General features: G+C 37.9%; 1 protein-coding gene across 3 annotated transcripts in view; it reads right to left on the reverse strand.

The window, feature by feature from the left end:
* Positions 1-5,346: 5,346 nt before the first annotated feature.
* Positions 5,347-23,104, reverse strand: part of LOC126479166 (centrosomal protein of 112 kDa-like) — a 164,968-nt gene continuing 147,210 nt past the window's right edge. For all 3 annotated transcript variants that reach the window (XM_050103761.1, XM_050103760.1, XM_050103759.1), the window contains 2 exons: positions 15,212-15,267; positions 5,347-5,901 (listed from right to left, as the gene is read on the reverse strand). In XM_050103761.1, the coding sequence (XP_049959718.1) occupies positions 5,854-5,901; positions 15,212-15,267 (104 nt within the window). In that variant the 3' untranslated portion in view covers positions 5,347-5,853. The remainder of the gene's footprint in view (positions 5,902-15,211; positions 15,268-23,104) is intronic.

Consider the following 23,104-nt stretch of genomic DNA (forward strand, 5'->3'; position numbering starts at 1 on the left):
AGAAGCCATTGTCTATTAGTTTTGTAATATAATTTTGTTCATTAGACCTTTCTATAAAGATATTATCAATGCCTGGCTATGAGCAATTAGCTATCCTAATTGGGAAGTTTACGATAGAAATGAAGTCAAACGATAGTGTTACTGATTAACAAAATCTTTCTCGGAGAGTTTTTAAGAAAAGCTAAGTTAAAGTGACCGCCAATCACTATTTCTTCATTTCTTGTTATTAAATAAATCAGTAGAGCTTTAAGGTGTTTTATGAACAGATTAAAATTCCATGGAGGTGTTTAATGTACACTTACTATTATGAAGTATTTATTATGAAATTCTACTTCTGTTGTGCTTGCTTCCATATGCTGTACTCGGAAAAATTTGTGAGCAGAACGTCTTTAAATTTATGAGAATTCCTGATGAATGTGGCAACTCCTCCTTTCTTCACGTCTGCTCTCAGATTATTTTTCTTCATGAAGGGGAGCCCCGAAGAAAAAAGATAGAAAACCACTGCTGTGGATAATAAGTGTTACTGAATCTCAGCTGCAATTTACATCTCAAACATTAACGACGTCTTAGCTCACATTAAAGCTGAGCAACAATAGTTCCTTTCATAGATGTTAGGGTGATTTCAGATATATTCCCCTTAATCCCTTGTGTCCCAATTTTAAGCCCCTTTAATACGTTCAAAGTGTGACACTTGTGCTCGCAGGAGTTACAATGCCCCTTGGTATATAAAATGATTATTTGGACCAATAATTTTTCTGAATTTTTTGTTGACAAATGGTTTCACTTGAGTTGTATCTGAGAGTTTCTCTTGTAGTATCCAACACTTTGTAAGATGGAACTGACATTTAATCTATGCCTAATTAATGTACTCCCAATATACTACTTAACTCTTTTTGTTTCTGGTAAATAGTCTATTTCAGGATTCAGAGAACAGTGTAGTGGAGTTGGTGATGACTGGCAATACAGTTTTGTTAAGCACTGCTGTAGAATTCCTTTTTCGTGCTGGAGAAGTAGCAGTATCGATTAGAATTCTTGTGGCTACCACTGGTGGGCCATTATCATAGACTAATATTCCCAAGCTGATGCAGGAGGAGGGCCGTTACTGGCTAAACTTTTGTGGATACTATTGGTGGCCCATAACATCATTACCATGAACCGGGTGAGAAAGGCCAGGTTGCTTTGTAACTTACCTCCTCTTCTGCCAAGGTTCTCCAGTCTTCTGGTGGTATAAACCTCCTGCTAATACAAGTGTTTTACATAAGTCTGCAGGCTTTCGTGGCCATTGTCACTAAAGTTAAAATCTTCTGGGGTGTTAGGCCGTAGGAAAACTCCCCTCATAATGGAATGTGACACGGGTCGAAGAAGATCCCAAGCAGAGGGGTCAAAACGTCGATTATTTTAGAAGGAATTATGATGTGGCCTAACAACCCAGAACATTTCAACTTTAGTATGCATGACATGTGCAGATTGTCTCACTCTTCAGGATTGCTTTTCTCACATAGCGATGTTTCCAGAGGGTCTCTATTTTATCAGGACCTGGAGGCTGCTTCTTAGTAATATTTCCTGTAGTTCTGAAAGCTGTAACCTGTTATAGGACAGACTTGCGACTTGGGGTTGTGTCTTTAAATACTCTCTGTGTTGCAACAACAGACTCGGCATTTAGGATGAAGTTATTATTCATGAATATGCGATGCTCTATCGTCCACTGCTCCAATGCTCCTGAAGTGGCAAACAGTCCCGAAGTGAATGATGTAAGTGCCGTCTCCTTTGTACAGCAGTGTGTTATTCAGTCAAAAAATGTCCATTTCCCGTAGATCTCTGTACTTTTACATGGTATGGTACATATGCCATGATCTTGGCCAGTCACTGTGTAATCAACTATTGGGAGGAGTTAGTTTCTATGATAAGTGTTCTAGTTCAACTTTGCAGGCTAACAGGGATACTGGAGAAGGGTTTTCAAATATTCCCTTCTTTCACTGTCCCAAGGAATAACATTACAGCTGTGAGCGTGTCCCAATACTGTAATTTTTATTACAACTGATATCAGATTTTTCTAGTTTCTCAAGTTCTACATGCAGTGTATTGTTATTTACTGACTACCAAACTCAAACCTTTGAAAAGATGTTTTAATTGTTCACTATATTGTTTTATAAGTGTGTCCACTCAGTCACAATTGTACGAGAAAGATATTCTTATTGCAAATTCTTCACAAATGGGCATGTATGATCTCCTCAGCTGGGTTACATGCACATCATCATTTCTACCCAGATGGTGTCCCACTTCAGTGTTGTTTGTAATGCAGCAAATTCCAATGAAAACTTCTTCGCACTACTGAAACAAGAAGAAAACTCATGGATTGAGATAAGCATTTCCCTGGAAATTGCCATTAGATTATTTTCTGGAGGTCTACAAAAATAACCAACTTTGTAGAAGTAAAGTAGATGCATTCAATGTCTTCATGAACCTAGCTTTCATTGTCATTACTCAGTATACATGGTAGTGTAAGGTAGTGGAATGTAACAGCAGCTAACCATTTTATTTGTCACCAAGGAGCACACAGACAAGTTATTTGTGGCCCCACATAATTAAATGTACTTTTCTCTGTTGAATTACTTATATTTATCAAATCTTCAGACTGTATTTGAAGATGAGATTTCGAGGACACACAGCCAATTTCACAGTACCTCAAAATTAATAAGCTACATTTTGACTGTCATGAAATACCCACCAATTTCAGCTCCCAGATAGAACGTACCATTATAATTTAAGCAACAACTTCTGGTTCTACTGGCTGACTAACTTATCGTTGTCCATCCCAAACCACTATGGATAGAAATTTGGAGAAGGTGTAGGTCTTATACTGTAGGCGTAATTTAAGATGGGATTTTTTGAAACTCAAACCCTAAGGGGTGAAACAGGGGACGACAGGGGACGAACTCTTTTTTTAAAGCTAGACCTACAAAAATTGGTATTTTGTTTCTAAGTGAGAAATAAAGAAATATGTGTTTCAGCATTTTTGGAAATTTAACCCTATTGTGGGGGGGGGGGGGGGGGGGTTCGATAGTTGGTGAAAGCTTTTTCCTGAAAAAATATTATTAAAGAGCTACTGAAGCATTTTTACAGCTAATTCTTTGAAAATCGGTGTTTGGCTTCTCTGTTAAAGACGAAAAAATACATGTTTCAATGTTTTGGAAATTCTACCACAAAGGGGATGAAAAAGAGTCAAACTGATTCATCATCGCCCAGCCCTAACTGCTGAGGATAGAAACTTGATGTTAGGAGAGAGTGTGGATCTTATACTGCAGGCATTGTTTAAGAGGAGATTATCCGAAATTTCACTCCTATAGGGGTAAAATAGGGGATGAAAGGCTTTTTGAAAATGTGTCACTGTTAAGGGAATTTTGAAGCTAGAAATACAAACACATGTATTTGGCTTCCCAGCCAGAAAATAAAAAATACTTGTTTCAGCATTTTTGTAAATTCAACCACTATGGGGATAAAATAATGGGTGAAAGTTTTTTTGAAAGTAAATAATTACTTAAGAACTACCAAAGAATTTTTAAGGTTACATCTAGGACAATTTGTATTAGACTTGTACGTGTTTCTGTGTTTCTAAAAATTCAACCCCTACAGGCGTGCAATATGGGATGAAAATTTTTAAGAAAATACTCCGTTAAATTAAAAAAAATTTTACAGCTCAACTTGAGAAAACTGGTATTTCACTTCTCATCTAGATATGAAGAAATATTTGTTAGAGCGTGAAAGTTGCTATGGAAATATCTTCACAAAAATGCAAAGATACTTTGGACTACCAGAATCACTTTTTGCTCAAAGTACGATCAGAAAAGACCATGCTTATATGGCCTCAATTAGTGTGAAAAGCTTAGAAGGTGTTGCAATTTGTGAACAACATAAAAATTAAAAACAAATCAATCTCTGCAGGGCATACAGTCTGCATGTGCGAAGCAGCGAGTTAGAGATCTACATAAAACTAAATATTTGCAGCACATTGGAAAATATTTCTTATCTACACGAGTCAAATTACATGGTGTTTGGAAACAACATAAATGAATGGTAAGTTCGATGTTCCACTTACTGAAGTCACACAGATGGTGATAGGAAAGGAAATAGGTATGCTCCTCTCTAAAGAATTTTTGTGTCCTTATCAGAAGCTATGAGAAGATGGCACTAATCAACTGAACACCGAGTCTCAAAGTCAAGTGCATCACCAGCTCCTAACTAAAAGAACTGGTGCTGACAATACCAGCGACGAGTATGGTAGGCAACATGTCTGGCCTGGCCATGCCAGTGCTATGTTTAATTTCGACTTCAACACATCATCTAGTTTACCACAAGCTTTGACCTACGCTTGTTAGACCACAGTTTCTGTTAGGACTGTTCCAAGAATGGGTTTTGATACTCTAGTGTTTTACATTCTGCTATGAACATGGACTTTCGAGTTGAGCTGTTCATTGCAATAAATTAGAGTTTGTGTGAACTCTAAATGAATAATCTTAGGATTCACCCCAAGTGAGTTAGAGGTAGGCCAGCTGGCCATTTGATTTTCATTGCACTTAAATTTAGTAATGGGGAAGTTAGTGAGGATTTTTTTTCCTTCATAGATTGATTTCATTACTGCTATGATCTGATTGACAAAAGGAAGATTAAACATCCTCCAGACGAAGACGTCGAGTTGGAGGATGAGCTTGGAGATGGGAAGGACTGACAAGGAAATCAGTCATGCACTTTTCAGTAAAGTCATATTCAAATTTGAGGCAAATGATCAAAAACCTGAATTGGGATGGCCAGATGGGGATTAGAGCCTTCACCATCTTAAAAACACGCCCAGTGTTTTACTGTGTGCTTTTTTGCTAAGTGCTTTATGATTGATAATGGTACGTTAGTTCCGATTCTTCACTAATATGTGGTATCAATTTTGAATATAGGGAAACTGGAGAGTAGTCTGGAAAAATACTTACTTTCAAGCTGTTTCAGAAGCTGCTTAATATGACTGTGCCACATTTCAAGTTTTTCATTGAAACTAAGTAATGACTTTGGGACATATACATCTAACTTGACAGACAATATGGTTCGATAGTATTTACAAACCAAGTAGCAGATTTCATTTTTCAAACATTTGCACTATAACACACTGTGTGTCATGCACAATTGACAGTGCTCAAGAGAATTAAAAATATATCCCCTTTAAGCAGGCCCTCAATTTTACCGTATTAATACTAATGTACAGTGATGTTGCAGCCACCTGCTTCACACAAAGTATCAGCCTGTTTACACTTAAAAACACAAATTTATGTGGTGTATTATCCGTTACAATCACAGTATTAGTTAATGCAAACAAACTAATTTATTAAAATGTTACAGATATTCATCAAAAGTGAATTACTTATTTCATTTAAAAGTACTCATTTCAAGACAAAATTGCTTTAAAAAGCATAGCTGGTGTATACTGCATGACAACCAATTTACATCTGCCATCTGCTTTCCTGGCAATGCCTCTCCTGTTCAATGACAAACAGCCATGTACGATTTTGACTGCTGCTATAAAACACTGGTTAACCGACGAATTAACCAATTATTATTTAAAATATTATCTTTGATAAAATTGCAATATAAGAAATATATTAGCAGTCATGCAGAAATAAAGACAGACCTGATGATGCTCTTAAACCAAGTGCTTTTATTAGTCTACAGAAATAGTTATGCTGCACACAAGAAAATTACTTCAAAATTATTCATGCCACAGCAATTAAAAAACAGTATGTACCAACATTCTCACTTCATTTCGTAAGACATATTTCTGCTCATTTCGTAAGACATATTTCTGCTCTGTAATTACTTATTCCTCCTACGATTTGTGCGTTTGTTGTTATTACCTTGTACCTGAAACATAAAGATTAGATTAATTATTCATTCCATAGACCCATAAAAGAGGGAATCCTCCTGGGTGTGGTACATATCAGATAAACACATTACAAAAATGTAATTAGAAAAACTTGAGTTTCATTAATTTTAATGATCCTCAGTCACTAAACAGTAAAATTATGTACATAAATTAAATTTAAACTTCTAATATTTACAGGTTTAACACTTGCATCTGCTTTCATTAAATCCATCATTCAGACATTTGCTAGTTTCTTGGCTATTACAACCAAATATTGTCAGAAATTAAAGTATAATAAATTTTCATTAAAATGGTCTACTGCACTTGTTGAGAAACTCATGGATGGAATAGAAGGAGTTGGCCACCAAAAATTCTTTTAAATTATGTTAAAATTGTGCCTTGTCTGAAACTAAACTCTTCATGGTTGCTGGTAACTTATTGAAAATATGCTTTGCTGAATACTGGACTCCTTTCTGGGCAAGAGTAAGTGATTTTAAATCTTTATGTATATTGTTCTTATTCCTAATATTGATACTGTGTACTAAGCAGTTAGTTGGAAAAAGAGATGTATTATTTACAATAAACTTCATTAAGAATAAATATACCGAGAAGCTGTGGTTAATATGCCCAATTCTTTGAATAGGTTTCGACATGATGTTCTTGGATTTACACTACTCATTACTCTTATTATACGCTTCTGTACTCTAAAATTTTTTTCTCTGTTTGTGAAGTTACCCCAAAATATGATACCATATGACATAATGGATTGAAAATAAGCAAAATATGCCAGTTTTTTTAATATTTATATCTCCTATGTCTGACATCATTCGCATTGCAAACACAGACTTGATTAGGTGCTTTAGCAGTTCGTTAGTATGTTGCTCCCAACTGAATTTATTATCAAGTTGTAATCCCAAGAATTTTACACGCTCAACTTCTCCTATTCCCATGTCATCATATTTTACACACACACCAGAAGGAAATCTCTTGGAAGTTCTGAACTGCATATAGTGGGTCTTTTCAATGTTTAATGAGAGTGAACCACTTATTAATGTCAGCAAAAATTTGATTAGCTGCACTTTCTAAATTTATATTTGATTTACTATTTATTGCAATGTTTGTATCATCTGCAAATACGACAAACTTGGCATCTGGTAATGTAACAGATGACAGGTCACAAGGAAACAGTAGTGGACCTAGTATGGAACCTTGGGGAACACCACATGCAATTTCTTCCCAGTCAGATGATGTCCGATTGCCTACTGCTGAAGTGTTACGTAATGACACCCTTTGTTTTCTATTAGTAAGATATGACAAACCACTTTGCAGCACTACCAGTGCCGCCATAATATTTTAATTTACGTAAAAGAATGCTGCGATTCACAGCCTTTGACAGGTCACAGAATATTCCAGTTGCCTCTAATTTGTTGTGCAATGAATTAAGGACATGTTTGCTCTAAGTGTAAATAGCTTTCTCAATATCGGAACCCTTAAGAAACCCAAACTCTGACTTCGACAGTATGTTATTTTCACTAAGGTGCTTAAGTAGACGCTTGAACATAACCTTTTCAAAGATTTTTGAAACAGCTGGCAAAAGTGAGATCGGTCGGTAATTTGATGGAATTTCTTTGTCCTCTTTCTTGTGGAGAGGTATAACTTCAGCATATTTAAGACAGTCCAGGAATGTTCCTGTGGCAAGTGATTGATTACACAAATAAATTGAGATATGACTAAGCTCACATAACACTCTTTTATTAACTTTGTTGATATGTTATCTTAATCACTAGGATGCTTTGATTTCAAGGACTTTATGATGGATTCTATTTCTTTGGGGGAAGTAAGTGTTAATTCCATTTTACTGAGATTGCTTGTGTGCATTGGTCTCAGATATTCCACTGCATTATTTACTGAACCTGACAACCCCATGCTGTCAGTAACAGAGACAAAATACTTGTTTAAATCGTTTACAACACAACATGTGTTTGTTACCAGGGTTTCATTTATTTTTAGAGCTACTTGTTCCTCCTCATTTCTGATCCTACCTGTCTCTGACTTAACTATATCCCATACTGTTTTTATTTTATTGCTGGATGTATTTATCTTCTTCTCATAATGCAGGTGTTTAGATTTCAGGATAACATTCTTCAATATTTTGCAGTAATTTTTGTAATGAGCTATAATGCTAGAATCAAAGGTGTCCCTATGTATCAGATAGTGTTCCCTTTATGGCTCACATGATATCTTTATCCCTTGTGTGATCCATGGTTTCTTATTAGATTTCTGCTTAATTTGAGTTATCTTCAGGGAAAAACAATTTTCAAATAAGGTGCTAATTTTATTAACGAATGTTTTGTATTTTCCATTTGTCTTTTGTATGCTGTAAACATCAATCCAATTAATTTCTTTGAGCAATCACCTACATTTCTCAGTTTTTGACTGCTTTATTGGCCTTCTGTACTCAGTTCTGATAGATGTTTTACCCTGACAATTTTCAAACTTTAATGTTAGGTGTTTCATGTCATGGTCAGATAGCCCATTTATTACTGGTTTTGTAATGTGGCTTAGTTGCCTAGAATTGTCTATAAATATATTATCAATGGCAGTCTTAGAACATTTGTATACCCTAGTTGGGAAATTTACAGTAGAAATTAAATTGAATGACAAAGTAACTGATTTCAGTAACTTTTCACTGACTGTTTTTCAGGACATCTATATTAAATTCACCAGCAACCACTAGTTCTTTGTTTTTTTAATTTTAGATGAGACAATAAATCTTCAAGACTATTTATAAACAGGTTGAAATTTCCTGAAGGTGCTCTGTATATGGCTACTATTATAAAGGACCTATTATGAAATTCTATCTCTGTTGCACATGCTTCTAAGTGCTGCTCTAAACAAAATTTATTAATGTCAATATTCTTAAATTTAAAACTGTTTTTAACAAATGTGGCAACTCCTCCTTTCTCCATCTTTTGTCTACAGAAGTAGGAACTACCTACAACTACCTAACAACAAAACTTTCTTTCTCTTTGCTGATGTTCAGAGAGGCAGATTATGTCAACTGGGTTCGATGACTGATTCATCAATACACATAAGTAGTTCATTAATTTTACTTCTAAGCCCTGGAATATTTTGATGCACTAAAGATAGTTGGCATTTCACATTTACCGACATGAAATTGGGTGGAAATAAAATTTCTGCTGATTGCTGTAAATTTTTAACCAACAGCTGTTTTCACTGATCCAATGTACCAAGATTATTCTGTTTGATTTCTTTATCAAACTGAAGGTTTGTTTCAATCTTTACACCTCTCAGAACCTGACTTCGTTCTGTCCTACCTATCCTAAAGAAGGTGGTGCTCCAACACCTATGACCAGTGGTATATTACCACTCATGGCAGTGCCTTCCCCCCTTACATTTCCTGCTATTAGCCCAGCCAGTTTACCCTTCCCTTTTCTGTTGAGGTGTAGGCCATGTCTAGTATAATCCCACCTACTGACAGAATCAACAGGAACCAAACCAATATGTGACCCCGCACCCGACCCAAGCAGCTGTTCCAACTACAAATTAACTCTCCCGACAGAAGAGTTTAAATGAGGTCGGTCGGTCATGGCGTCTCGGAACAGACACGAACTCAACACTGGTGTGTCTCATTGCTGATGCAATCTTTGCCACACTCTATATTGTACCCAGGATCTCTGTCAATACTATTGCCTGGCCCAACCAGAATAACCACGGTGTCTTCCCTGGTAAAATCTTTACAGAATGAACCTAAATCCTCTGTCACCTGACCCAGACCAGCACTTTGTTTAAAAAATTTGTGACCTGGTATTCTGATCTTAACTGGTCCTTGCAAAAGTTGGCCTACACCTCTGGCATGTGAACTACCTAACAACAAAATGTTCTTTCTCTTTGCTGACTTCCCTACATTCTTATTCAATTTTCTACTGAAAGTTTGTTGTGCCCTCTCTACACCTACCTCTGTCTGAGGCTCATCAGCTTCTAACTGAAGCAACAGGTCAAACTTATTCTTCATATTCACCACAAAGTTGTCTGACAAAGTTCTAGGTCTCTTACCCCTGTTACCTGCTGCCACTTCCCACCTCTCTTTACCCTTCTCCCTCCTTAACCTGTTCAGATCTTCCCTAGCTTGGTCTAACTGTGCCTGAAGGGCAGCAATTTTCCCCTCCTGTTCCACTATTTTCCTATCTCTACTGCATATCCTAAAGAACCACTGATGAGTCTGATCCACTTCCCCATGCCGCTACAGTCACCCCATTGGAAAAACTACTGCACCCATCACACCAAACCCCAGAGCTAACAATTCTACGGCAGGTAAGGCACTTTTCACTTACGGTAAAGATCTTACTTTAGCGAGAATAAGTCAAATTAAATTACAGAAAAACAAGGAAACACATTTATGAAAGATTAGGTCTAGTGCTCAATCGTATGTAAACAAACTTACTTTAGTGACAATAAGTTAGATTACCGAAAAGAAGAAGAAAAACACGTTTACAAAAATTAGGCCTAGTCGCAACTGTATGTAAACAAAGCTACTACCGCATGTGCAAAGTTTCCAGATACCAGAATTTAAAATTTACGCTGTGTTTCGCAAAATAAGAGTTAAACAACAAAGGAATACGCTTTTCTTAACTTGCTGGAATGTAACAGAACAATTAAATGAGATTCTGTAAGTTTTACTGGGATAAAATGTATGCAAGAATATGATCGTAACCCTACTTTATGTTTCTTTCATGTTTTCTAGAATAATACACAGAGAGAAGTGAAACGTTTAATAGTAAGCTTGCATAACACACTAATACATGTATTGAACTAGTTTCCTGAACTAAACAGAATTTTATTACACTCTAAATCACTTATCTGTATGGCAGCAAAAAAACTCACGCGTCTCGCCTGGTGCAGGGCTACTAAACATGGCGTTTATCACACTAATACTTAGGGATTAGAAAAACAGTTAGAAGAAGAAGAAGAAAAAGAAGAAGATGATGATGATGGCACCTGCAAAGAACTTTTGAGTTAACTGAATGTTGCGGCGATCTTCAGCGTCTACATTTTAATGAAATGGAATGAAACCCACATTTTAACACGAATCACCACCAGAGACTTTTCTTTTTGAGACACTGCAGTATCAAATCCACCTACATGCAGATGATGTAACAGGCTGTTAATTTGTTTGAGGATCTACTCCCGTCTGTAGTCAAATGGGCAGATGAAACACAAACCAAATGATAAAACTGAATACATAACACCTCTCAACAAAACACAGCAGCACAGCAATTTAAGCACACTTGTGGAGATAATCACTGTGTTTCTAATTTGTATGTGACCTACAGGCATCTCCAAAAAGTAGCCTGCTCTTTGTCTGCAAGTATTGTGTAGACATTTCTGAAGAACTTAGCAGATGGACTAGGTATATATTGTCTACTTTTGAGTGAATATAACGGGTCTTAATTTACACAATCAATGTGTGTGTGTGTGTGTGTGTGTGTGTGTGTGTGTGTGTGTGTGTGTGTGTGTGTGTTGAAAACAATATAAAGGAGACCATGTTCACCAACACTTCAGTGTCCTTTAGAATGATGTCTGAGATGGGTTTCCTTATCATTATATCAGAAAATCCAATACATCGTAACATGTATGCTTTAACCTAAGCCAGTCCTGGTGTGTTTCTTTTATCAATTAAGGGAACATATTTGTCCCATTTTACTTAAATGTTCATTCAGCTTGTGACATGTTTGTAAATAAGTAAGGAAGATACTGCTAAGGTCATAAATTTAACTACCAGATGCACTTCCATGGTTTGCTAGCAGGTATAACTGGATAAAATGGTGGAATAGAGAAGCAAAGCTGCTTAAGTGAAGATATGAGTAAATGCAAAAAATCTGTGGGGGACAAAAATCATATCAGGTTGATGCTTAAGTGTGCAGTAGTTTTGTGTTACATGTTGGAACTTCAGTTGCTATGCTTTTATTTATCGATTGTCATTTTGTCTTCGCAGTTCACTGCAGCTTTTTGAGTTTACTTGTCATTTGGAGATAGTGAATGGAGCTGTGGAAATTAGAATGTGCAGTGCCAAGTGGAGAAATCTGAACGTTTCCAACACATTCTTCTGTTTGAGTTCAACGGGGGGGTGACAGCAGCAAAGGCAGCCAGAAACATTTGTGCACGTCAAGAAAAGGGTTTACTCATTTTAAGGAGCATCATTTTAACATTAGTGACTCTCCCCATTCAGGAACACCTTCGGGGTTTGACGAAAATCATTTAAACACTTTAATCCACAATGATCCATATCACTGTAATTGACAACTCGCGAATGTGATGAACTGTGATTGTTCCACCATCATAAGACATTTATTTGCAATGGGGGAGGTTGAAAAATCGGGTGCATGGGTACCACTTGCTCTAAGCTAGAATCACAAAAATCAGGTTGTGATCATACGTACATCTCTGCTTGCTCATCATCAACTAGCTCATGAACATCACGAAGCATTCCTATCCTGTATTGTTACTGGTGATGAGAATTGGAGTCTTTATGCTAATATAAGGAAAAGAAAGGAATGACTAGGGCCAAACAAAGCAGTAAGTCCCTGTACAAAGACCTGTGTGCATCCACAAAAGATAATGTTATGCATCTGGTGGCACAGCAATGGTGTGGTGTACTACAAATTGTTTCCCCTAGGTGTAACCATCACTGCTGTCATTTACTATCAACAACTGAGATGCTCGCAAACACAATACAAGAACAATGACCAGGAAGAATATCTGAAGCGATACTATTCCACTATAGCACCTGGCCACATTCTCCTAGACTGACAGAAAACACTATCCTTGAGTAGTGTTGGGAAGCCATTCCGCACCCACTTTATTCAAATGATCTTGCACACTCAGATTTTCACCTTTTCCATTCTCTATCGAACAATCTTCAAATAGCTTCTTTTCTGGATGAAAATGAGCAACAAACAAGGCTTGACAAGCCCTTAGCCTCAAAACCATTCGATTTCTACAGCCACAGAATTGAAAAGTTACCTCAGCATTGGCAGACTGCTGTAAATAGTGAAGGAGACATATTACTTATAACTAAAGTCTCTGTTATGTGTAGCTGTTGCGTTTATTGAACTTATGGAAAAAGACCATGAACTTGTGCATCAACCCAATATAATCAAAGAGTTATTGTCTTCACCTTAAAATGTCAGCAGTTACATTGTGCAAAACTGACAGATACAGCTGCTTCATATTCTGAGATAAATTAACAGCAAAACTAGTAACAAACAACAGCTACAAAACAGAAATGTATCATTTGTGTACAGTAAATAAGAAATAGTAACAAAAAGCTAAAAAAAATATTGTTTGATGACACAACTGCTTCATTGTATGCTTTCAGCAATTAACTATTTCAAATGCGCACTTAAGATAATGAGATGGAGAATCATCTCAAAATTGGACCTGAAATATTTCCAAACCCAGTAATCAATTAAGAAGGTCATTGTGCTCTTTTCCGGCCTAAATAAGGCAATATGAGGATTCTAACTATTGCGCCAATTTTGTTACTTCAGTTTGCCTCTGCTGCAGCTAAACAATGAGTCAAACGTCATTTGTGATACGTCTTCACTGAATTTCCCAGACAACAACCAGTAATTCCTGAAGCCTAATTAACAGTCCAATGTACTACGGTTGGATTCACAGTGGCACTGATGATTGCCAGACTATCGCCAAAGGTCACCCAATTCCATCAGCTGACAGTTCAGTCTCTCAGTTCTATCAAGGAGGATAGAATCTTGTTCCTCAGTTATCTGAGCAACCAGACAGTTTTACGAAATTTACGAGATGAAGAGAGAAATAATCTATTACATACTCACGTGATTCATGGTGAAACTCAAAAGCAAGATTACAAACACTCTGAAGGCCTTTAATAAATTCAGCAAAATAGACAAACGTCAGTTAAACTTCAATGACTGTATTCAGCATATGTCTCAAAGACAAACGTAAGTTTCAGAATAAGACACACTGAACAACTGAAGCACTGAATTTGCAAAACATCTCATACAAGAGAACCACCACACTATTGGCATAAAAGTACCAGCAAGCAGTAATAAATATGGAAAAAGAAAGTTCTGTCAGAATGAAAATAATTTATGACTGCTCAGACAGGCACTAACCCCACAACCTACTTCCATAAACAGGTTTCTCGTGCCACATCCTCACACAACCCTAATCCTACCACTACTACAGAGAATCAGCGGCAAAGAAGTACTTCCCTTACCACTCAATATCACTGTGCCCAGAAATGAGGGACATCCTACTGAAGACCCTTCCCATCCCTCTTTAAGTGCTATTCTGTCGCCTACTCAACATACACAACACCTTCGTCCTCCCCACTCCCAACCCCTTTTGTTGAGGAAGACCCACGTGCAAGACCTGTCTGATTCACTGACCCAGCACATCCTACTCTAGTCCTGTCGCAGGCTTATCCTACACATTCAGAGGCAGCACCATGTGTGAAAGCAGCCATGTCATATGCTTTGCTGTAATCACTGCTAAGCATTTTATGTGGGCATGAGCACCAACTAGCTGTCCACCAGAATGAATGGCCATTTCAAAACTGTGGCCACGAACAAAGTTGACTGCACAGTGGCACACCACACTGCAGAGGACAACGTAAGTTCAACAGCTGCTCCACAAACCGCACCACCTGGAACCTCCCTCCCAGCATCATCTTTTCTGAACAATGCACATGAGAGTTATCCTTGCAACACATCCTTCGCTCCCGTAATCCCACCCTAAGTTTCCACTAATCCACTGTACCAACAACCTCTACCCAACAGTTTCACCTTTCTGTCCTGTCACCCCCTCCCAACCATGCCTCCATATCACTGTCGTCGTGTCACACCTCGTGTGCTTTGGTACCTGTGTGGCGCAGGCCAAGTCTGTACACCTGCCATCTCTCCCTCCCACATTCATAGTATGCACACCGACCAACTGCCTACGAGTTGCTAGCCACGCACTAAAATTTTAAAAAGTGGTACTGCATTTAGAAGCCTTATTGACAATTTCAGAAATCACAGATGTTATCTGTTGCAGCTTCACGTTGCATCGAATGAGATGCAACGTAACAGCAGACACTGCTACAAACTGAAAATAAACTGAGATTACAACTTCACAGTTAAACTTGTGAATCTGTTTTGTTACACACTATCGGCAGCTGATGCAACGTTAACATTTTTATTTGTAGCACGACTATTTTGAACAGCACACTCTTAAAACAAAAATAGTGTTACTACCATTTAACATTACCTTTTTTAACAGTTTTCCGATTGGTGTTGATGTATCTTCAGTAAGTTTGATCTTTTCTGTAAAAGAACAACAAGCACCTATTCAAAACATTGATTCATTTACCAGAAGCAAGGAGGACTGCATGGTCAAAAATATAAAATGAACACAAACAAAAGATATGAACACAAACAAAGGATATGAACACAAACAAAGGATATGAACACAAACAAAGGATATGAACACAAACAAAGGATATGAACACAAACAAAGGATATGAACACAAACAAAGGATATGAACACAAACAAAGGATATGAACACAAACAAAGGATATGAACACAAACAAAGGATATGAACACAAACAAAGGATATGAACACAAACAAAGATTTGAAAAGCTGGAATGTACCACAATCAAGAGTGACATTTATCACATTTCTGGAAAGAAAGACTCATATTTTTTTACATTAATGAAAATCATTATTTGTGGTGATGCCAAGGACAACTGAAACATCTACAAGTAACATCATAGGTGTGTACAATATTAATGTTGATTGCAAAATAATTTGTCAATTAACACTATACCAATAGTAGAAAAATGTACCGCAAGTTTCCTGTAATCACAGAGAAAGAAATATAGTACTGCAAGATCTGTGGGCTTTATAGGGCACAACATATGCAAGCATTCCCCAGATAACACAACAGCTACTCAAAGGATTGATTACTGAAGCACAGTGTTCAGTCAGCACTAAGTCTAGTAGCCATCAAAGTACTGCTCTCTCCCAACATCCTCATAGCAGGCGGAGGACTCTGGTTAATGAAGACACTTTTATTCATAGAAAAAAAAAAAACTGTAACCAATTTCTTGCCTTTATCAACTATTTTCAATGACTACTAATTAAAAGAGGGGCATATCCATAAGTTTTCTTGTATGTGATGCTCAAAATTGTTTTGTCCAAGACCGAACAACTTATGTGATTATGAATGTAAATACTCCAGGAACAAAGGTAACAACTCACCGAATAGTAGATGTGTTAGGTAGTGGACAGGCACATAAGCAAGGCTGGAAACTATGTTAACAGTCCCTCCTCCAAAACACACACACACACACACACACACACACACACACACACACACACACACACACACAGTAGTTTGAGCAGCACATGAGGAGGTTGATAAGTAGATTGGGAGGCAGGAGTGACAGAACAGAGCAAAGTGGGACTGAAGAAAAGGGTGTGGGTGCAGGTGAGTGAAGTTAGGGTCCTATTGTAGGGTGGAGGTGGGCATGGGGCACTGGTTAGCAGACACCGATGCCAGGAGGATTGGGTACCAAAAAACAAAAACCTAAAAATGCCATGCAACAATGGGCCAACTATTTAAAATACAGGTACTAAAGAGTAGACCATTAGTTTGGGGAACTCATGCTGGAAACATGCTCTCAGACATTCCCCAGGATTCAGTGATAGGTCTGTTGCTCTCCTCCCTATACTGTACGTGAATGACATCTCACCTGTGTGACATGCTTGTTCGACAGTGTTTTTGTAGTGCCTGTCTGCGACTCAACATCTCTGCTATATGGTGAGCAGCAGTATATGCTTCTCATAATATTGTCATCATTCTACCCTTGATTTTCCACTGTTTTATTTTACATTCTTATAACTTTTTTTGAGAGAATAAACTGCCATTTGATTGTGTATTAGTGTATTTCTCTTCAGTCTTTTTATGTCATTATCAAGTATAATGCTAAAAGTTCTTAGATCATTAACATTTCATATCTGTTAAGACATTCCAAAGCACACGAACAGGAGTAATACATACCTTTAAGATGCAACTTTCAAATAATATATACTGTAGAAGACACAGTGAATATATTTGAATCTGGCAGAAGGCATGGTAACCCCTCAAAAGGTTTGAGAATGGTCATCAGTCAAATGTGTTTCACGGAGGGCAATATACAGGGGGTGGTGCGGGAACTTCCTTATTTAAAAGAAATCATAAATCAGAAAGCATTAGAGACATCAATTTAATTCTTTTTTCTTTACAAAGAGTAATATCTGAAGTTTTGTTCCATTAAGTTTTGAAAATGTTATCTTGAAGGTGGCCTCCATTCTGTTCAGTGAATTTTGGAGGGTCGAAATCTGAAGTTTTGATCCACTTTTACCGACGTGTGTGTCAATGTTGGCAATAGCAACATGAATATTGTTCCATAGCTCAGCCAGGGTCTGCGGACAAGTGGAATACACTGAGGATTTGAGATAGCCCCATAAGAAAAAGTTGCATAGTGCTAAACCTGGTGAGCATGCTGGCCACTGGAGATCGCCCCTCAAAGATACGAGACGATCGGGGAAGTGTTCATGCCATGTGAGCTGTGGCGCCATCTTGTTGAAACCAGACATCACCCACATTCATTTCCTCACGTTCTGGAATGAAAAATTGTTAGGTCATCTGGACACAATGCCCAGAAGTGACTGCCTATTGACTGACCCTATCATTCTCTTCGAAAAACCATGGGCCAATAATGCCAACTTTAGATAGTGCACATCAAAAAGTCACACATTCTGTATGCAGGGGCTGCTCATAAAGTTCTTGGAGTTTCGTGCCACTCCAATACCGCATATTTTGCTTATTCACACAGCCAGACAAATGAAAATGTGCCTCGTTGCTGAAGAACACTAAGGCTTCATGATGCAGCTCCTCGAACAAGGCTTCACACACATTTTTTTGTGTAACAAAATAATGTGGATGAAGTGAATGCACCACTGACAGTTTATACGGATGATATTTCCACTACTCACAAAGAATTTATCTCACTGTGCATTCAGAAATTGCAAGGCCAGCTGCACACGGGGGCATTCAAAAATCAACATCCTTACCCTCTCGGTGTTTTCAGTCGTTCTGGTGATTCTTGAAAGTCCTGGTTTCATTTTCTGCATACTGCCTGTATCCATAAAGGTGTCTACCCACATAACAGTTGATTTCCCATCAGGAACACAACCTGGAGGCGGGATGTTAAACTGTTTCCTGAATGCACGCCGAGTTCTGATGACCGAAAGTCCATTTGAAAAGTAGGCCACAACAGCGAACGCCACTACTAAACTAAACTAAATATTTTTAAAATTAAAAATATAAAAAAAATATAAAAAAATTTTAAGTCTCGCACTTTTGATGGCACTGAAACCCACGCAACAATGATTACAACCACTGTGTGCCGGGTGTTCCAAATAAGAAGTTCCCACACCACACCCTGTAGAACAGGACACAATTGTTGGAATGTGACGGTAACATCCATTCCAACTGCATTGAATTATCACATTAATTGCATCCTGGTTAGATGTGAAGGGACCAAATGGACGAGTAATGCCCCTGGATTACTGTCGGTCACTGGTGTTGGCGGAACAACATTGACAGACAGACTCATGTACAATGTCATCGATGGATCTGATGCTTCCTGATTCACTGGAACAGTCTTCTCCTGTGATTTCTGCCTTTTCTTCGTAACTACTTTTGAGAGTCAGAACTCTTATGAGGGCTTAGCTGCTGTAAGGAAAAGAACTGACGAAGAATTAGCACCCCTGGGACTAAGTCCGTGGGTCCATCAGTAAATGGCTGATGTTTGGTCACTAGTCTGTAGATTTCTATGGAGGTTTCCTAAATGGAGTCTGTCACTTGTAGACAGCCTGGGAGGCTGATGCTTCTATAGCTGGACACAGTGAGGAAAGATTCTAGGAAATGGTGCTACAGGAACCACAAGACGGGGTGGGATGGGTGGGGTTCTGTCTCCCCATGGGCAAATTTTTACTTGTGCAACTACCTGCGTTTGGCATTTGACATTGAGGGAGACTACTGCTGACCTAAGTATGGTTATGGCAGAAGTCAATACTATTAGGACTGGATATATGTGATTGTACATTTTCCGGGCTACTAAATGTCAGATTCAATCTGAAGCCTTAAGTTCCTAGAATTTATATTCCTTAATTCAGGTATCACATTTTGTGGGTCAAGGGAGTGGTGCCTCTGACATGATGTATGCCCACAGCAGTGACATTTAAATCACTGCATCAGTGATGGGAAATACAGCTTCACATCACAACAGTAGTCTATGTTTCTGACTTTCTTAGGAAGCAAGTCCCTCTTAAAAGTGAGGATGAACGTCTTTTTGTTGACCTAGCTGTCTGGCAAAGTGGATCCCTCTTTTCTCCAAGTTTTTGCATAATTCCTTATCTGCGTGCAGTGTTAAGTCCTCATGAAAAATCAAATCTCTTAACAAGTTCAAGGTCTAGTGAGATTTTATGGCGACAAGTATGCCACAAAATTTCTTGCGAGAAAGTAATGCTCAGGACTGGGTACGAGTCACTGTTTTAATTCAGGCAGAACTACTTTGTGTTTTATGGATGGAAGAGATTTCTCCGAATAAATTTTGGTATTACCTACAAAGAACAAAGGCTTAGTAGTTAGGAAGGACCCGCCATCAATGTGAGTGCAAACCAGGAACTGGCGGCAATAAGTTTCAGCAATTCACTTGACTTTGCTTACATCCCATAGTTTGGCAAGGAGGAAAAGTTCTTGGGTTTGTAACAATCTGAAACTGAATAATTCAAGTTTGTTTGGAGATACTACCAGAGCCTCACAGCCTTGGACCTTTACACTGTGTGAAATATCAACTATAATGCCACCTGTTCCAGTCGAGGGCTCTTCCCGTGGGTGCCGTCTAGTCAGAGCAATGGCCCCCTGGCTTGATGGTCACTGCACATAGGCCCGTTGCCTCCAGACAAACAGGCACCTACTCTTTGGCATGCAGCACCTACTCTTCGACATGCACTGTATAATGGTACTTGAATTACGTAACCATTGCGGGACCTCACCTCAACTTCTATTCTTTCTATTGTCACTATGATCTTTGACGTACTTGTAACTATGATTTTTGGGCGCGTAAGCGGTCATTAGAGAGAGTCAGGTCTTGGTCGTCATGTTGAAAAGACACAAATTGTAGTCAGTTTATAAAATGTGAACTTTAATAGTGAGGAAGATATTTTCAAGTATGTTTTATATTGTGAAGTGATGTTTTGTGAGTTACGTGATATTGCAACAAAAGTAATAAAAAAGAAGTGTAACTTAAATTCGGAGTGCTGATTACTTTTTTACATCACCATTGTGCTAACTTGCAAAGGTTTAATCTTCAAGAAGAGTTTGTGGAACACATCTGTAAAACTTTTGAATATCGCATAATAACACCTAGGCCTCTTTGCATCCGAGCTTGGAATCACCACCACCTAGATTTTCGACAATTGAGCCATGAGTTCACAACGAGACCAGCGTGGGAAACATGAAAAGATGAGTGCATAGTTTATCCATTATTTCATGAAATGACTTTATTAACTGTGCTCTAATGACACTTGCCACATAATATAACGTCGTCGTTGCCCGAAAATGCAATATTTAGTAGCATGAGCAACTTACCTTTGTTGTGGTAGGGTTGTTAGAACTGGGAGATAACAGGTTGATCAATGGCGTAATTCCAGTTTAGTCAGGGGCTACCATTATGTGGGCAACACTACATGGACTGGCTATTTTTTCTGAGCAGAGGTCAAATCCAAACTTTGGGACCAAGCACGAGTTAACTCAAATACAGCAAAACTTCATTTATACATATCTCTCACTCTCTCTCTCTCTCTCTCTCTCTCTCTCTCTCTCTCTCTCTCTCTCTCTCACACACACACACACACACACACACACACACACACACACACACACACTTTTTCAAAGTTAAGCATTGGTCAAATTTACTGCCTGGAGATATCAACCGCTTGGAGTGCTAGCATCGTTGCAGCTGTCTGACACACAATGTTTATCAATAAGACTCCCAAATTTACATGGGGCTTCCCGTATATAACGAAACTGACAAATATTCGAGGCAGATGAAGCAATGTGTAGCTTATGAAATCCTGGAAAAAAAAAATATAATAATAATAATAATAATAATAATAATAATAATAATAAAAAGTGAGAACCATAAAAAATTTGCAGATCCTATTAGCCGTGAAGTAAGGCCAGGATATACCTCTGGGAAAAAGGAGAAAATCTACAACTTCTGCGGAAATAAAATTTTTCATGACTACAGTATGTATTAAATTTATTTGCCTTCACATATTCCTCCTCCAGTGCATTATAAATAGCTTCAAATGTTTCTGGTATTATTTTCATCAATGTGCACTGTAGGATTTGAGCGCAATACTGGTATTGTAAACTAGAGTAGCTAGAAATTGCAGTATTATGTAATTCTTTCTTTTGCAGATGTAGCATTTCTGAGGAGTGTGTTTCGCTTCATAATATGAGGAGCCACTTTCTTGAGCACATACTGAAATGTACTCTCGTTCATTCCCAAAGCGATTTTCATGCGACGATGATGAAAACCTCGTCACTACAGAGCCCATGGCTATCGCTGAGATAGTTCAATGTGCACTGCCGGACCTGGACAAGGAAGAAACTGACGATAAGGATGATACAGAAGAGCCTCAGCATTCCTGTGACATTTAACGATGCAGTAAATGTGTTAGAAATAATTAAACAATTTGTGACGCATCACAATGTTTCTGTGAAAATGATGAAAAAGTTATCCTGTTTTGAGGGTACAGTTATGCTATTGCCGCATCAAAGAAAAAACAAACAAAAATTACGGACTGTTTTTATGAAATGACGTTTTCTTCTGTGTAGAGGATTACATTTAATCATTAGAAACAGTTTTAAGCTGTTGCTGGAACATTCTGAGAATGATGCCTATCTGCTTACCATAGCGTTTCTGGAAAAATCCACATGTCATGTCTGTGGAGATGTCATATGGCACAACTGAAACGTGTGGGGATGTGGGAGACTGAAAACCTGCATGTTAAGGTAGGGTATGAGCACCACCACCTTCAGAAAGTGTGTTTTGAAAGGTGTCAGTTGTTTTGTAAAGGAAGCAGTGAGCTAAGCTAAGCAGCTGTTAGTTGGCTGGGATGAATTTGTTCAGCAAACCAGATGTGATGAACAAAAAATCATTCTATCTTATAGTCAGATTGGAGAGAAGCAAAAACAAATAGGTGAATGAAGCAGCGTAAAACCTCTTTAAATGACACATGTTAAAGGGCCTATCGTTAATATGTTTATTGTTAAACAACTTCTTATTTTACACACTCTTCAAAAATTACCAGATGATGCTATTTCAATATCCTGGTCAGTTATACATGAAACTTCATAAAAGTAATTTTGCTGGTATGCACAGCATTCAATTTCTCTTTTACATATGGTGTATAAAGACACGGTTCACTCCTCCACTTTAAGAGATTCATATATTAATGTAATGACATTTTGTTCACAGATGACAATTTCTGAAGTGAGAGAAATTTTCTGTCATAGTGTCAATACACCACAGCTATCTTCCTACATGCAGAAGACCAACACTTCCTACATTGAATCCACCACAATTTCCTCAGAAACTCTTAAAATCTGCAGGGCTGTTAAATACATTTTCAAATCACATTTATTCTTAGGAATTAAGATTTTGTGGCATTGCAGTCTCCATCATGTTCTATGGCCTTATGCCAGCACTGTGGAAGAGCATGCGAAGGCCTCATTTCAATAGCGGTACTCCAACAGTTGTTTGTTTGTTTTGAAATACTGAGGCTTATAAATAACTGAGTGATGACAATAGAAAGAAATGGTAATCCCTTGCAACAAGCAATGCACTGCAATAATTCTGATATCTCAGGGAATGGTCATCACTCAGAATGTTTAACACCCAGCATTCTGAAATGAACAAAATTTGAGGTGTACCACTATTGAAATAAGCTCTTGTATACTCTTGTTGGCAAAAGCTCTTGTCTTCTGCTCTGCTGCGATAGTATTAGTCTTAGCCGTAGGAAAGGGGAATTTTGTTAGA

Source organism: Schistocerca serialis, chromosome 1, assembly GCF_023864345.2.
Source record: "Schistocerca serialis cubense isolate TAMUIC-IGC-003099 chromosome 1, iqSchSeri2.2, whole genome shotgun sequence".
NCBI classification, from domain to species: domain Eukaryota; kingdom Metazoa; phylum Arthropoda; class Insecta; order Orthoptera; family Acrididae; genus Schistocerca; species Schistocerca serialis.